This window comes from Diabrotica virgifera, chromosome 5, assembly GCF_917563875.1.
Source record: "Diabrotica virgifera virgifera chromosome 5, PGI_DIABVI_V3a".
Taxonomy (NCBI): Eukaryota; Metazoa; Arthropoda; class Insecta; order Coleoptera; family Chrysomelidae; genus Diabrotica; species Diabrotica virgifera.
This window is the reverse complement of record NC_065447.1, coordinates 22535951-22550703: the sequence shown is the minus strand read 5'-3', so window position 1 is coordinate 22550703 and position 14753 is coordinate 22535951. Positions and strand designations below refer to the sequence as shown.

Below are 14753 nucleotides of genomic sequence, written 5' to 3'. Positions count from 1 at the left end.
CGATTTTTATAGAAATGTAAGGTTTTAGAAAAAAATAAATATCTACGGATCTAAGAAGCAGTAACAAATTCTTTCTTGGATCTTAATAAAAGACTATTTAGCATACTTAAACAGATGCTTATTGCAACAAAATTTTTTACAGGGTGGTCAAAATATGAGATTGTTCTATTAACAAATTCAAGCTGTAATAACTTATTTATTTTAAATGGAACACCCTGTATCTTACTAGTCTATCGCGTAGAAAATTTACTTAGCTTTCAATTTGTATTAGGGTTTCCTATACCTATCTTTTTACAGGGTGGTCAAAATATTAGATTGTTCTATTAACAAATTCAAGCTGTAATAACTTACTTATTTTAAATGGAACATCCTGTATCTTACTAGTCTATCGAGTAGAAAATTTACTTAGCTTTCAATTCTTATTAGGGTTTCCTATACCTATCTAGCTTCATTTTTTAAATATTTAAAGATTTCCTAATTTGTAAGCTTTAAAAATTAGAATTAAGTACCTATGTCGTGGTTATGTACAACACATCACCAACACCGGCAATATACTTAGATATCTTAGGCAAGATAGTTTCATTAATAAAATTCACATTTTTATCATTTAATCACACAGAGTGTTCTTATTTTAAATGACATACTCGATATTCTATTCTTTATAATGGAATATATTTAAAATCTCTTCAATTCCATGTAACATTCTCAATGCACATGTTATTCTGTAAATATAAATTCCCATGTTATTCTGTAAATACCCATTTTTACATATTTTTGTACAATAATCTCGTTTTCGTCAAAGTAGCCATTGCATTTAATTGTTTGTAATTGCGATTTAAAGATTCAAACAAAAAGTGGCGTTCTTAAATTTACTTAATAACCGTTGGGTTAAGATATGGAAAATACTTATACGGAATGAAATATAATTTAAATATCTTCCAGAATACGGCATCTAATATAGGGTATACAGTTTAAAATAAACATATTATTCAATTTCAAATGTAGGCCAAAATCAACTAAAATAATACAACACTATGTGTGATTACATGATAACAATGAACATTTTATTATTAATGACAGTATCTTGTCTAAGTATATTGCCGGTGTTGGTGGTGTGTTGTACATAAACACGAAATAGGTACTTATGTAATTCTAATTTTTAAAGCTTACAAATTAGGAAATCTTAAAATATTTAAAAAATGAAGGGAGATAGGTATAGGAAACCCTAATAAGAATTGAAAGCTAAGTAAACTTTCTACTCGATAGACTAGTAAGCTACAGGGTGTTCCATTTAAAATAAGTAAGTTATTACAGCTTGAATTTGTTAATAGAACAATCTAATATTTTGACCACCCTGTAAAAAGATAGGTATAGGAAGCCGGTAGGAATAGGTATAGGAATACAAATTGAAAGCTAAGAAAATTTTCTACGCGATAGACTAGTAAGATATAGGGTGTTCCATTTAAAATAAGTAAGTTATTACAGCTTGAATTTGTTAATAGAACAATCTCATATTTTGACCACCCTGTAAGAAATTTTGTTGCAATAAGCATCTGTTTAAGTATGCTAAATAGTCTATTACTAAGATCCAAGAAATAGTTTGTTACTGCTTCTTAGATTCGTAGATATTTATTTTTTACCCTGTATTTAGGTATAGGGAACCCTTATGAAAGTATAGCTTATTTTTTAAGGTCAATTCAATAATGTCATCAGATATAGGGCATTCCATAAGAAAAAATATAACTTTGATATACCACTCTTTTTTGCAACACCCTGTATAATTCACATTATTTTTAGGTTGTAGTATTAAAGGCCCTGTATATTTCTGTGAAGAAATTTTTTTAAAATATCAAGTGGTTTTCCGTACAGAGACCGAGGCGACTAAGATGAACCACCCTGCTTCATTTTTTTAAATAAGATTTTTTGCATCTGGTTTTGGTAACACTTTAGAAAAAGTCACGCGTCGCCACTGCTACAACTGTTGTATCAACATGTTATCTAATGAATATGGAACTGAGCCAATCCAAAAAGCAAGCGGATATTCAACAAAAGAAAAACTAAAAATTCAAATAGATCAACCATTTGTAATTTCGCAATACAACAAATTTATGAGCGGAGTCGACTTGATGGACAACAACATTTTGAACTAACAATAAAAATGCGTGGCAAAAAATGGTACTTTCCAATATGGATATGGGTGCTGGATGTTTGGGTAACTAATGCTTAGACACTAGCACGACACTTTGGATATAAAAATGACAACTTAGAATTTAGAAGACATATAGTTCGTAGGTACATTATTGTCTAATTATGGAAAGTCGTTCTATGGGTTCTACTGGACCTCAAAATATTGCAATAATTCCTGCTCCATCCCCATCAACACAACATCTAATTATTACTGGTGCTCAAAGAAGATGTCGTGTATGTTCAAATAAAACTACAAAAGCATGCGATAGATGTGAACCACTCCACGATAAATTCTTCAAAAATTATCATACAAACTATTTTAATCCTTAAGCAATATGATTAACCTATACCTGCTTCATTGTTTTAAAAATAAAATGTAATTGCATAAGTTATTATTTTTATTTTGTACCCCTATGTGCCCAACGGGTCGTTAACGACCCAGCATGTTTTTCGAAAATCAGTTTTTGAAAATTTTTTTAGTAATTTTTCAATACATTTTATATTTTATTACATTCTTGAGAAAATCATTGATATATTTGACAAAATAGTTGTGGGCATAAATGGGTTAATAAGACATGTACAATATTTTGAGAAAGTTGTAGGATTTTTTTAATCTATATAAAAGATACTTATATATTATAGCAACAACTAAAATCTAATATTTTAGTACAATATTAAAAAATAATAATTTCGTTTATTTTTCACAGGCAAATTTAATTTTTACTCATGATAAAAGTATAAAAGAATTACTAATTTGATTTTGTCTTTTCAAATTCAGTATGGATGAATCTGTTTGTATAATCTGCATTAAGACAGATGACCAGCAAATGTATGACCTGTATGAATAAAAAGTTTGCTTTGAATCGTTTAGTGAGGTCTTTGAATCATTTAGTGAGGTCTAGAATGAAAAGAATCGACAATAAATACAAAAAATTTGAGATTTTAAAGTTAATAATAAATAAGATAATTCAATAATTATACTTAGTCACTATTTTCCCCTAAACTCCGAGAATATCGACCGCACGAAAAAATTTGCAAGGAAGAAATTATAGGAAATCGCAATTGCAACAATTTAAGTTCGTACCATCTTGTCGAAAAGTTGAAAATGATGGGATATTAAGAGGAAACAGTAGCGATCAACAGGTAGCGAAAACGCGTTCCAAGATTGCGGCTCTAATTTTAAATATTTTTTCGAGATATTCGGCACACGTATTCGTAATATAATAAAAAATGGCGGTACAGAGCCCAATTTGAAAAATATATTAATATGTGGAAATTACTCTGTAATTAAATACAATATTAAAAAAACAAGCCTGTACCGCCATTAAGAAGAACAAGAGGTTGCTACTAAAGAGAACTACTAAAATATTTTATTTCATTAGTAGTTCCAAAATGACACAAAATCTAGGGATCGGATAAAAAAGTTTATTTGAAGAAAGTGTATTTTTTTGTTCTTCTTAATGGCGGTACAGGCTCTTTTTTTTAATATTGTATTTAATTACAGAGTAATTTCCACATATTAATATATTTTTCAAATTGGGCTCTGTACCGCCATTCTTTATTATATTACGAATATGTGTGCCAAATATCTCGAAAAAAATATTCAAAATTACAGCCGCAATCTTGGACCGCGTTTGTTGCTACCTGTTGATCGCTACTGTATGCTCTTAAGCAAAAACGACTGTTTAAAACGATCCGTTAAAATCAAGATGGCGGTTGACGGAACGGTGGAATTTAGTCGCGATTTTAAATTTATACTACTACTGACCCCCTATAAACTTTAGAATAAAAAAAATTCGGGCAGCTCGTCATGGAGATTATGCACGTCACGCAGATTAAACTCATTTGAAAACATTAATTTCGGGTATATAAGGCAAAGCAATATATTTTACATCCGTTTTTGTTTGTTTTTGTTGTCGTACTTATTGTAACTTTTGTGGATCCTTTGCTTTATTATAGGAGTACCGTCTAGTCAGTGTTAATTGTCAAAAGACCAACTCTGTCTACCTCGTTTGCTTATCGCTCCGGACCGGTCTTAACAATGGGCCAAGTCAGATAAATTTAATAATATTTACGACCGCACTAACTGAAGTCAACCATTTACTGCTAAACAAACTTTACCTTTTCAACAGCCTCTTGTCTTCACACGCACTGCTTTCTCCGTTTGCTACATAACAAATCATATAATACTTTGTACTTTTATCCGCGTTGTTCCATCTAAGCTTGACAGAAAACGGCGACTGGGCTACGGCCCTAATCTGCGACGGAGGTAAAGGCGTCAGTTCACTGGTCGTGTTCGTTTCCAATCCATTGACGTTTGTACTATTTGTTGGATCGGGAATTATGTATGGTGTCCACGGGCTAGTTTCTTTGTCGTCTTTGTTCGTGGAAACTACGCGGAAATTGTACTCTACACCAGGAATTAGGTCTAAAACAGAGTTTAATAATGTATCAATATAAGGAGTATTTAACTAAAAGAAAATATTTCATTTTAACTATAGTAGACGCCAATTATGGTGAAGTTTTCACTAAAATGAAGAAGTTTGCTATGAAATTCAAACAAACAGCTTCTAGATAGCTATATTTTTTTTGAAAAATATAATAGCTATATTATTGCTATAGTAAAAGCCAGAGTTAAAATGCAGTGTTAGTCTTACGGCGCGCATGGATGCCATTCATGTCGGCACAGTGGTAGGTGCGTGTATACAACCGTAGGCAATTGTTGTATGCGCGTATACGCTATGAGCTCGTAGGTAGAGGGGATAATTAAAAATTCGCGAGCGCCAGTAGTGACAAGTCTGTAAGCTTTTACTGGAAATTTGACATAAATGTCAAAGTGATTAATTTAAAACATTAATAGGAAATAATATTAGTTGGTCAAAGCTGTGGTGTATATTTTTACCTTAAATATACTTACGTTTTAAATATTGAATTTAAGTTTTTTTTAATATTTCGTAATATGTAATTATAAATTAATCTAAGCGCCATCTACACGATAATTGTGAAAGTATCCGAAGTAAGAAATTAATATTTCATTAATAGAACGTTAAAATGATTAGCAAAATCTTTAAAAAATCGATTACAATTTAATTACTTTTTTGCGTTGTAAATATTAAGCGATAACAATTAATAAATTTAAAAATTACCGGTGAAATTAGTAATCCGCTAGGAGCGACACCAGCAAAGCTCTGAGCGTATATTCCAGTGCTATGATTCTTAAATCCGGTCCTAATGCACCGCTCGGGGCAAACCGGCAACGTGGTCAGCCGTTGTTCGATAAGAAATACATGGCTCTATGCTACCTGCACTGCATTCTAACTGTGACTTCTACTTTAGGAAAGATTTTTTCGGTAAAATACTTACTTTTTGAGTTATTTGCGAAAAACAGTCTAAAAGCTTGTTTTTTTTTTGTTGAAAAATGAACATTTCAATCGCAAATAACTACACCGCGCGTCAGAGAAAACGGGCACCCAAAAAATGGATAATTTTTGATGTCTCGTATCTATCTCCGAAACCTGTTGTCCGATTTAAGTATTTTTTTTTAATATGTCATAGCATTATTCTTTGACATTATCACTGTAATAATATTGTTGCTAAACATGTAAATTTTCATTGTATACCGGGTGTACGAATCATACTGTGTTTTTTTCTCAAAAGTCGCAACACCCCGTGGAATATTCTAGCATTTATAAAACACTGAAATTAAAACCCAACTATAGCCTCAGGTTTTCTTAACATTCATTCTCTTTTTTGATTCATTCGCTTATGTTACATAATACAAAAGTTAGGTACTTTAACAACTAGCAATGTTCTTCATTAGTACAGAGTGTTTCTAAATAAGTGCGACAAAATTTAAGGGTAATTCTGCATTAAAAAATAATGACAGTTTGTTTTATAACCGCAAATGCTTCGTTTCCGAGATACGGGATGTTGAATTTTTTCTTACAAACTGACGATTTATTTATTGCTTTAAAACCGGTCAAGATAAGCAAATGAAATTTGGTGGGTTTTAAGACGCAATAGGGAACTTGCATAAATTTTTAAATTCGAAAAAAATGTTATAAATCACAACACAACATAATTTAAAACATGTATCAAAGATAAAAAAAGTTTTGTTTGTCTTTCGTTTGGCCCCTAAAGACGATTAAAAATTCAAATTAAAACGGGTGGTCCAAAACGCTTCGTGACGTCACTTGGTTTTACATTTACATTTTTCCAATAAAGTAAACAGAATTTTAAATTAGACGTTATAAACGTCAGTAGAAAATACATTTATGTGACGTTACAAGTGTTACGTCGTTTGAACTATTCATAGAAAAATTCGTACTTTTACAAAATGGTTTTATTTTCAATAGTAAACCTTCGTTCCTTTCCTTCAAAAACAGTATAAAACTACAATTTTAACAAACTGGTATGTATTATTACAATGACATACGATAAATGTCATTAAAATATAAATATTTTTGACTTATTCCACGACGACGAGCTTGCCAAATACCCAAGTAGGTGGAGGCCAATAAACTAAAGAAGGAGAAGAAGAATATACCTAAATATAAGGTTGTGTCTAGGTGTACGTTACCGAGTACGCAAATAAAAAAGTTAGAGTGTCAGTGATTTCTTATTTTTTATTTGTTTAGTGTTTGTTTTTAAATTAACTACGGAGTGTGGACAATTATTTAGTTCTATTAATGGGTTTAAGAACATTTTAAAACAGTACGAAAAAGATAAGAGACTATAAATTAATATATATTTTTTTTAGTTATAAATGAAATAGTATGTACTACCGTAAAAGATTAAAATAAAAAGAAGACCTAAAGCTTTCACAATAATAATTAACTTGTTCTGAAGCTATTATCCTTGTGGCATTTTTGTAATCAACTATTCTAAATGGGAACTAAGCCACAATTTAACCAAAAAATGATTTTATTAATGTTTCGACGTCTAAATCGGACGTCGTTGTCAAAATACAAAATATTATTAAATTAAACAAAAATGGTGTTGCTTAGTAAAAAATTTTTCTAATAATTTATTTAATCTGACTAATTTTTGTATTTTGACAATGACATCCGATTTGGACGTCGAAACGTTAATAAAATCATTTTTTTAGTTAAATTGTGGCTTATTTCCCATTTAGAATAGTTGATTATAATAATTAACTTACGTATAAAAATTATTTTAGCAATATTTTGTACGTGTCATATCAACTAAATACATATATTTATTTGGCTAACCTAAATATATACTTTTATATATACATTGATTTATTACAATTAAGTTTGAAACATCTAAATAGTTCTGCTTCCCTTCCCTTAACAAGTATTTTTCTATCAAACAAACACTAAACATATCAAAATATAATGTACCAAAATATACAGTCACTGCGCACGTTAAATAATGAAGTCACTGGCTTGATCAAGCTTGATCAAGTTTAATTCGCGTGTACCTAACTTTTTTATTTGCGTACACGTTAGAGTGTACCTAGACACAGCGAAATATAACCATAATAATAACTAATGTAAAACTATGTGACGTCACGGGTCCTATGAACTATTTTATACCGCAGAAGACTTTAAATATGTATTTCTAAGTTATTACGAGTTTCTGAAGCGTGAAGTTTTGGAAATCTCATTTTTAAACAAAACTGAACATTATTATGTAACAAAAAAAAAATGTGCAAGTTCCCAATTATTGCGCATTTTTTGACAGGCAATTAAGAATTTTATGTTCACCATTGGCGCGCATACGGGTAATATGACCGATCATATTACCCGTATGCACGCCACTGGTAAATATAAAATTCGTAATTGTATGTCAAAAAATGTGTAATAACTACGTCTTATATCTCACCTTTCATTTACTTATCTCAAACCGGTTTTAAAGCAACAAATAAATCGCCAGTTTGTAAGAAAAAACTCGACATCCCGTATCTCGGAAACGAAGCATTTGCGGACATACGATTATAAAGCCAACTGTCATTATTTTTTAATGCAAAATTACTCCTTAAAATTTGTCGCACTTATTTAGAAACACTCTGTACTAATGAAGAACATGGCTAGTTGTTAAAGTACCTAACTTTGTTATATATAGGTAAAAACCTGAGGCTATAGTTGGGTTTTAATTTCAGTATTTTATAAATGCTAGAATATTCCACAGGGTGTTGCGAACTTTGAGAAAAAAACATAGTTTGATTTGTACACCCAGTATACAATGAAAATTTACCTGTTTAGCAACAATATTATTACAGTGATATTGTTAAAGAATTAGGCTATAAAATATTAGAAAAATTACTTAAATCGGACATCGGACAACAGGTTTAGGAGATACGAGAATTCAAAAAAGACTCATTTTTGGGGTGCCCGTTTTCTCGGACGCGCAGTGTAGAAAAGTATTAACTTAGTGAAAAATGCTATAAAACAAAAGTTGCTTAGAATAAGTCGGTTTACCATTTTCGGATTTATTTTGAACCGTATGTTTTTTCACCCCGAGAAGGGGTGAAACTCACCCCCGGGGCAAAAGTACACATCGGCACAGTATCACTTTTTTGACATGTGAGCTATATGTGTATTGTGTATGCCAAATTTCATGTCATTCCAAGCGGTTCTTTAAAATTTAGAGGTTTTGCAATATTTACCGTTAGTGAATGGACTAATTAGGTCTGGATCCCGCGTATGAAAAAAAGTTGATTAATAGCAAGCTTGTGGTATTATAATATCACCCTGTACAAAATATGTTTAAAACTCATTCAAAGTCATTAATCTATGTAGTATCTGTTCTTGTATCAATAACCGCAAGTAACATTGAATTGTCATGTTTTGTTATTATTTAAATGTGTATATAAACATTAACTCGGTGGAGAAAGATTATTGTACTCAGTTAGTAATTATTGTTGTAGTAGGTCGTTACTGTTAAATGTAAACATATTGTTATGGTTAGTCGTTGATGGAGGTGATTGTAAATATAATGTATTTGAACCAAATAATAGAGTTTTAATTAATTGGGACCAGAAGGCATAACAACACACTATTTATTACATGGCGCTCCTGTAAATTAATTGGGAGAATCTTCTGACAATGGGCGACAAAAATTGGAAACGGAGACGGCGAAGATGGACCAGGACGAAGATGGACAGGAAACCCAGTAAAAAGACAAAGTGATAAAATGTAAGTAAGAATGTCTATCTTTATTAAAAATGCTTCCCTCGTTTTTATATTTTTATTGAAAATTGAATATTTATCTTTGCTGATTTTTGAATAATTTATGAAGTATCGATTTTTTTTAAGAATATCTATGAATTTTGAAACATGAAGTGATTTTTTGAATTGAATATTTTTATCAAAGTTTATTATATATGCTATTATTGAATTTTGAATTTTATCGAATTTATTTGAAAAATCTCTATCCGATTTCGATTTTTAGTACGGTTATTTTTGAATATTTTATGGAATATCGAATTTTTTTCAAAAATTTCTATCGAATTTTGAGATATGAACTGATTTTGAATATTTTTATCTAACTTTTGCATATGCTATTTTTGAATTTTATTGAATTGTTGTCGAATACGTACACTATTATTGAATTTTTATTAGCCAGTTGTTTTTATTATTGATATTTATTGATTCTATAGATACATTTTAATCGATTTTGTGTTAAATTTTGTATGATATGAACCTGAATTAATATTTTTTTGAGTGATAAATGATATTTTTTTAATGAATAATGATTAGTGATGGATGACATACGTTGATATAAGAGCTGTAAGACAAACATTGCTATAAGCAAGAGATATATTTTTAACGAACCGAGATAAAGAATCTGGAGGACTATATAGATAAGAAGAAGAACTAACAATATTATAAGCTAAATATTATGAGGAAATTTGAGACAATAAGAAACCCACGGCTCTTGTCAAATTAGGAAGGTACTAAGTGATTTATAGAAGCTTGAAAGCTTATTAGAGACCCACTCTGTGTTTTGAGAGTACCTATTTTATTCATGATTATTCGTGAATAAACAACGGCCTCAAAGCAAGGGATTGAGGTTGTGATATTTTTAGAAGAATTTGAACCGCATAAAATACCTATTTCGTGTTTTGAGTTAACTATACCACCTCTATGGTGCGTACAGATCAGGGCGAAAATTCGGGTTAATATTGGCGGAAAACTAAGACATCCGAGTGAAACCTCTTTTATTAAGGTAAAACGAAGGTATCGGAGCTAGTATATGAAGTGATGATTATGATGTTATATGAAATGATATATGAGATAAATGATATATGATTGTTATATGAAATATGTATATGAAGATGAATTATGTACACTGTAGAAGTGTTACTATGTGGAGAAAATGAAGAAATATAGTTGTAGTACCAGACAAGAAGAAGAAGAGAAAAAAAGATAATTTCTTTAGTAAAATATGTGGGAAAAATGAAAGAAGACACATAAAAATTGCAAGAAAAGAAGCAAAATTAAGAATAATATACTAATCAAATAAGTAGCTAATCATTGAATTGTGGTTAAGAATTAAAGTTGTAAATTTTTTTCTCTAAAGTAACGTAAACTATAAATAACTTATTTTTAAATGTATATAATGAATTCAGGTTAAATTTTCGTGGAAAATGGAAGTGTTTGAATTAAGGATAGACAATATCTTACAATAGTGTTAGTAGATAGTAAGCAAAGGGACACAAAAAGTGAAGTTCTTAGAGAGAATAAATCTTTATTATAGGTACAAGAGAGTTATTAGAAGTTTTTTTTTAGAGACACATATTAAAAGTTTTAGAGAGATTACATTTTTATTATATGTACAATATTTTAAAGTTAGTAAGGCGTATATAAATAAATCAAAATAAGACTGAAATAATAAGATGAAATAGCAAAGTAACGTTAAATTATTTTTTTTTATACCATAATATATATACTATTTAATAGAGTTTTAGGTAATATTAGCTTAGCTTAGGAATATTAGTTAGATACGAGATTTTTATAATTATTTAGGTAGATTAGATTATTCCCCTGCTCATATGAGATGCTTATAGGCACTAAAATACTATTTAAAAGTTAGGATCAATTTCATTCACTGTGGACATTGTTTTGATGAAGTGAATTAGTGAACGAAAAAAAAAAAGGACGAAACGACACGACGTGAAAGTACGTGAACTAGTAATAGGTTATAAAATACCAGTTTTAGTATAGGGAAAATATGAACTTTTGTGTAAAATAGGAAAAAGAATATACATGTTTAGGGAAAAATCGATTGATCTGAAATGTACCATGTTACAGTTAGTTAGGATAGTTAGGAATTTAATTTTTGAAAATAGTATTAGGTAATCATAAACACTCTGTGAAAGGGAAAGAGGGATATACACTCAGATATTCTTCTTCTCTTCTTAGGACTTTCTTTTTTTTTTTAAAAAAACGGCGATGATAGACAATCAATCTTATTTTAAAAATATGTAATTTTAACAAAACGGGGAGGTGTGGTATTATAATATCACCCTGTACAAAATATGTTTAAAACTCATTCAAAGTCATTAATCCATGTAGTATCTGTTCTTGTATCAATAACCGCAAGTAACATTGAATTGTCATGTTTTGTTATTATTTAAATGTGTATATAAACATTAACTCGGTGGAGAAAGATTATTGTACTCAGTTAGTAATTATTGTTGTAGTAGGTCGTTACTGTTAAATGTAAACATATTGTTATGGTTAGTTGTTGATGGAGGTGATTGTAAATATAATGTATTTGAACCAAACAATAGAGTTTTAATTAATTGGGACCAGAAGGCATAACAACACACTATTTATTACTATTTATTACTATTATACACACTATATTTTTTGGGGTGCCCGTTTTCTCGGACGCGCAGTGTAGAAAAGTATTAACTTAGTGAAAAATGCTATAAAACAAAAGTTGCTTAGAATAAGTCGGTTTACCATTTTCGGATTTATTTTGAACCGTATGTTTTTTCACCCCGAGAAGGGGTGAAACTCACCCCCGGGGCAAAAGTACACATCGGCACAGTATCACTTTTTTGACATGTGAGCTATATGTGTATTGTGTATGCCAAATTTCATGTCATTCCAAGCGGTTCTTTAAAATTTAGAGGTTTTGCAATATTTACCGTTAGTGAATGGACTAATTAGGTCTGGATCCCGCGTATGAAAAAAAGTTGATTAATAGCAAGCTGAAAATTTTTTAATAGCTTAAGGGTGCCTAGTCGGACAAACTTTGATATATGGGAACACTGGAACAGGGGAAGTTTTAATTGTGGAACAGGTTAAAAATTTGGAACGGTCAGACCACGAAAACGTCACATTTATTTTGTCCGACAAAACTTCAAATTGATTTGTTACCCTTTCATTAAACTCTCATGCAAAAAGCAGACTGCTATTTATCATCTGTCATAATTCTTGTCATTTGACATTTTTTACGTGTTCCACTCATTATAATGCCCATTTGGTGATAAATAACAGCCTGATTTGTGCATGAGAGTTTAATGAAAGGGTAACAGATCAATTGGAAGTTCTGTCGGATAAATACATGTGACGTTTTCGTGGTCTGACCGTTCCAAATTTTTAAACTGTTCCACAATTAAAACTTCTCCTGTTTCAATGTTCCCATATATCAAAGTTTGTCCGACTAGACACCCTTAAGCTATTAACAAATTTTCAGCTTGCTATTAATCAACTTTTTTTTTCATACGCGGGATCCAGACCTAAATGTAGACCTTTGCCGTATTCCCAACTCTTTCCGACGCAAGATAACGATATGGTCTATTGTTGACCTTCACGGTCCGAAGCCACACTGGTAATCCCCTATTTTTTCTTTTCTTCTGCATACGGAAGTAATCTTCGCAGTAGAGTAATCGACGTAAGTTTGTAGGTCGTATGAATTACTTCAGATATATTTGGCAAAGAATTTTCCAATGCAAATCTTTACTTTTCTGGGCATACTTCACATTTGGAAATTACTGGTCTAACTGGTAGCTACCTCTATCAATTCATGTTTAATATATGTTTATTTATGTTGGAACAATTAACTTACCCTTAACAACATAATACTTCTTTCTTGTTTGTCCATTATGGAGAGACCAGGACAGATCGCTTTTCCATTGGACTTTGTAAAGAAATTTTTCGTCCGTACAAGAAACGTCAGTACTAATTTCTTTCCATTTCAGAAGTACAGAACTGTTATCTTTGTTGTCTTTATATTGTTCAATGTCCAAATTTCTGTTTCCCATTACACCTAGAAAAGAAAAAATGTGATGCGTGACATGAGTCTTATGAAACGTTGTTAGCGAAAAAATTGGGGAATTATCTACAGGTAAAATTAAAAGATTAGTTGTAAAGATTGTAAGCAGTAATAAAGGAATTTATAAAGGAGGGCAGATGATGATGAAAGATGAAATAACATTTATTTATTTACTCACCGACTACGGTGAAACATATCAGAAAAAGCCCTAGCTAGAGCATATTAGTAAGCTGTGTCTTTGTTTTGTGGACTTGGAAAAAGCCTTTGATCGTGCACCACATAACAAGATCTGGGAAATATTAAATCGTAGAAATGTGAAACCACAACTAATCGAAGCAATAAAGAGTATATATAAATAAACACGTAATAATGTATGAATGAACAACCGCTCATCTCTAGAATTCTACACAAGGACAGGTGTAAGACAAGGTGGTGCCCTAAGTCCTTTGTTATTCATCACTCTAATGCAGGGGTTCCCAAACTGAGAGGCGTGAGGACATATGGGGGGGGGGCGAGACAAGTTGAACATTAAATTAAATTTAGTTATTTTTCTAAAATTCAAAATTAACCGTTTGCTAAACTGTGGTAACGCAGAGTAAGCAAAAGTTATCTCAAATACCTCTTTTTGACAACACTGAAACGCCGCATTGATGATATGACCGAAGACATACAAAACCAGGTAGTTGATGCAGTAAAATAATCGCCATTTTTTGCTATTCAGCTAGTCGAGAGTACTGACATAGCACAACGTTATCAGTTAATTGTTTATGTTCGGTATATTCAAAACGAAAGAATGAAAGACGAGCTACTCTTTTCTACAGAGTTGGAGACTGGAGATCACGACAAAAGCTATTAATGTTATGAAAGCAGTGTGAGAGTTTTTGACAAACATGAACTCTCTTAGCAAAAACAAAAAAGTTTATGTACAGATGCCGCACCTTCAATGCTTGGTTTTCGCTCAGGCTATATACAATTAGTAAAAGAGAAAAATGCTGATGTGATTGGGATACATTGTTTTATACATCGACAAGCCTTGGCAGCAAAAACCCTTCCAAATGAACTTATGGTTGTCTTAAAGTTGTGTATTAAAGTAGTGAAGTACATAAAAAACAGTGCGTTGAATACTCGACTGTTTAAAACTCTTTGTGAAGATTCAGGAAGTGATCACAAAACACTGCTACTTCATACAGAAGTACGATGGCTCTCAAAAGGAAACATGTTGGCAAGATTATTTGACCTTTGAGATGAAGTAATCACCTTGGAACATCAAAAGCAAAATGAGCTAAACATGGCCTTCAAAAAACATTGTACCC

General features: G+C 31.1%; 1 protein-coding gene across 1 annotated transcript in view; it reads right to left on the bottom strand.

The window, feature by feature from the left end:
- Window positions 1-14753, bottom strand: part of LOC114332988 (protogenin A-like) — a 470567-nt gene that overhangs the window by 24549 nt on the left and 431265 nt on the right. Inside the window, exons 10-11 of the mRNA XM_050651312.1 lie at window positions 13234-13434; window positions 4309-4615 (exon numbers count right to left, since the gene is read on the bottom strand). Coding sequence (XP_050507269.1) covers window positions 4309-4615; window positions 13234-13434 — 508 coding nt within the window. The remainder of the gene's footprint in view (window positions 1-4308; window positions 4616-13233; window positions 13435-14753) is intronic.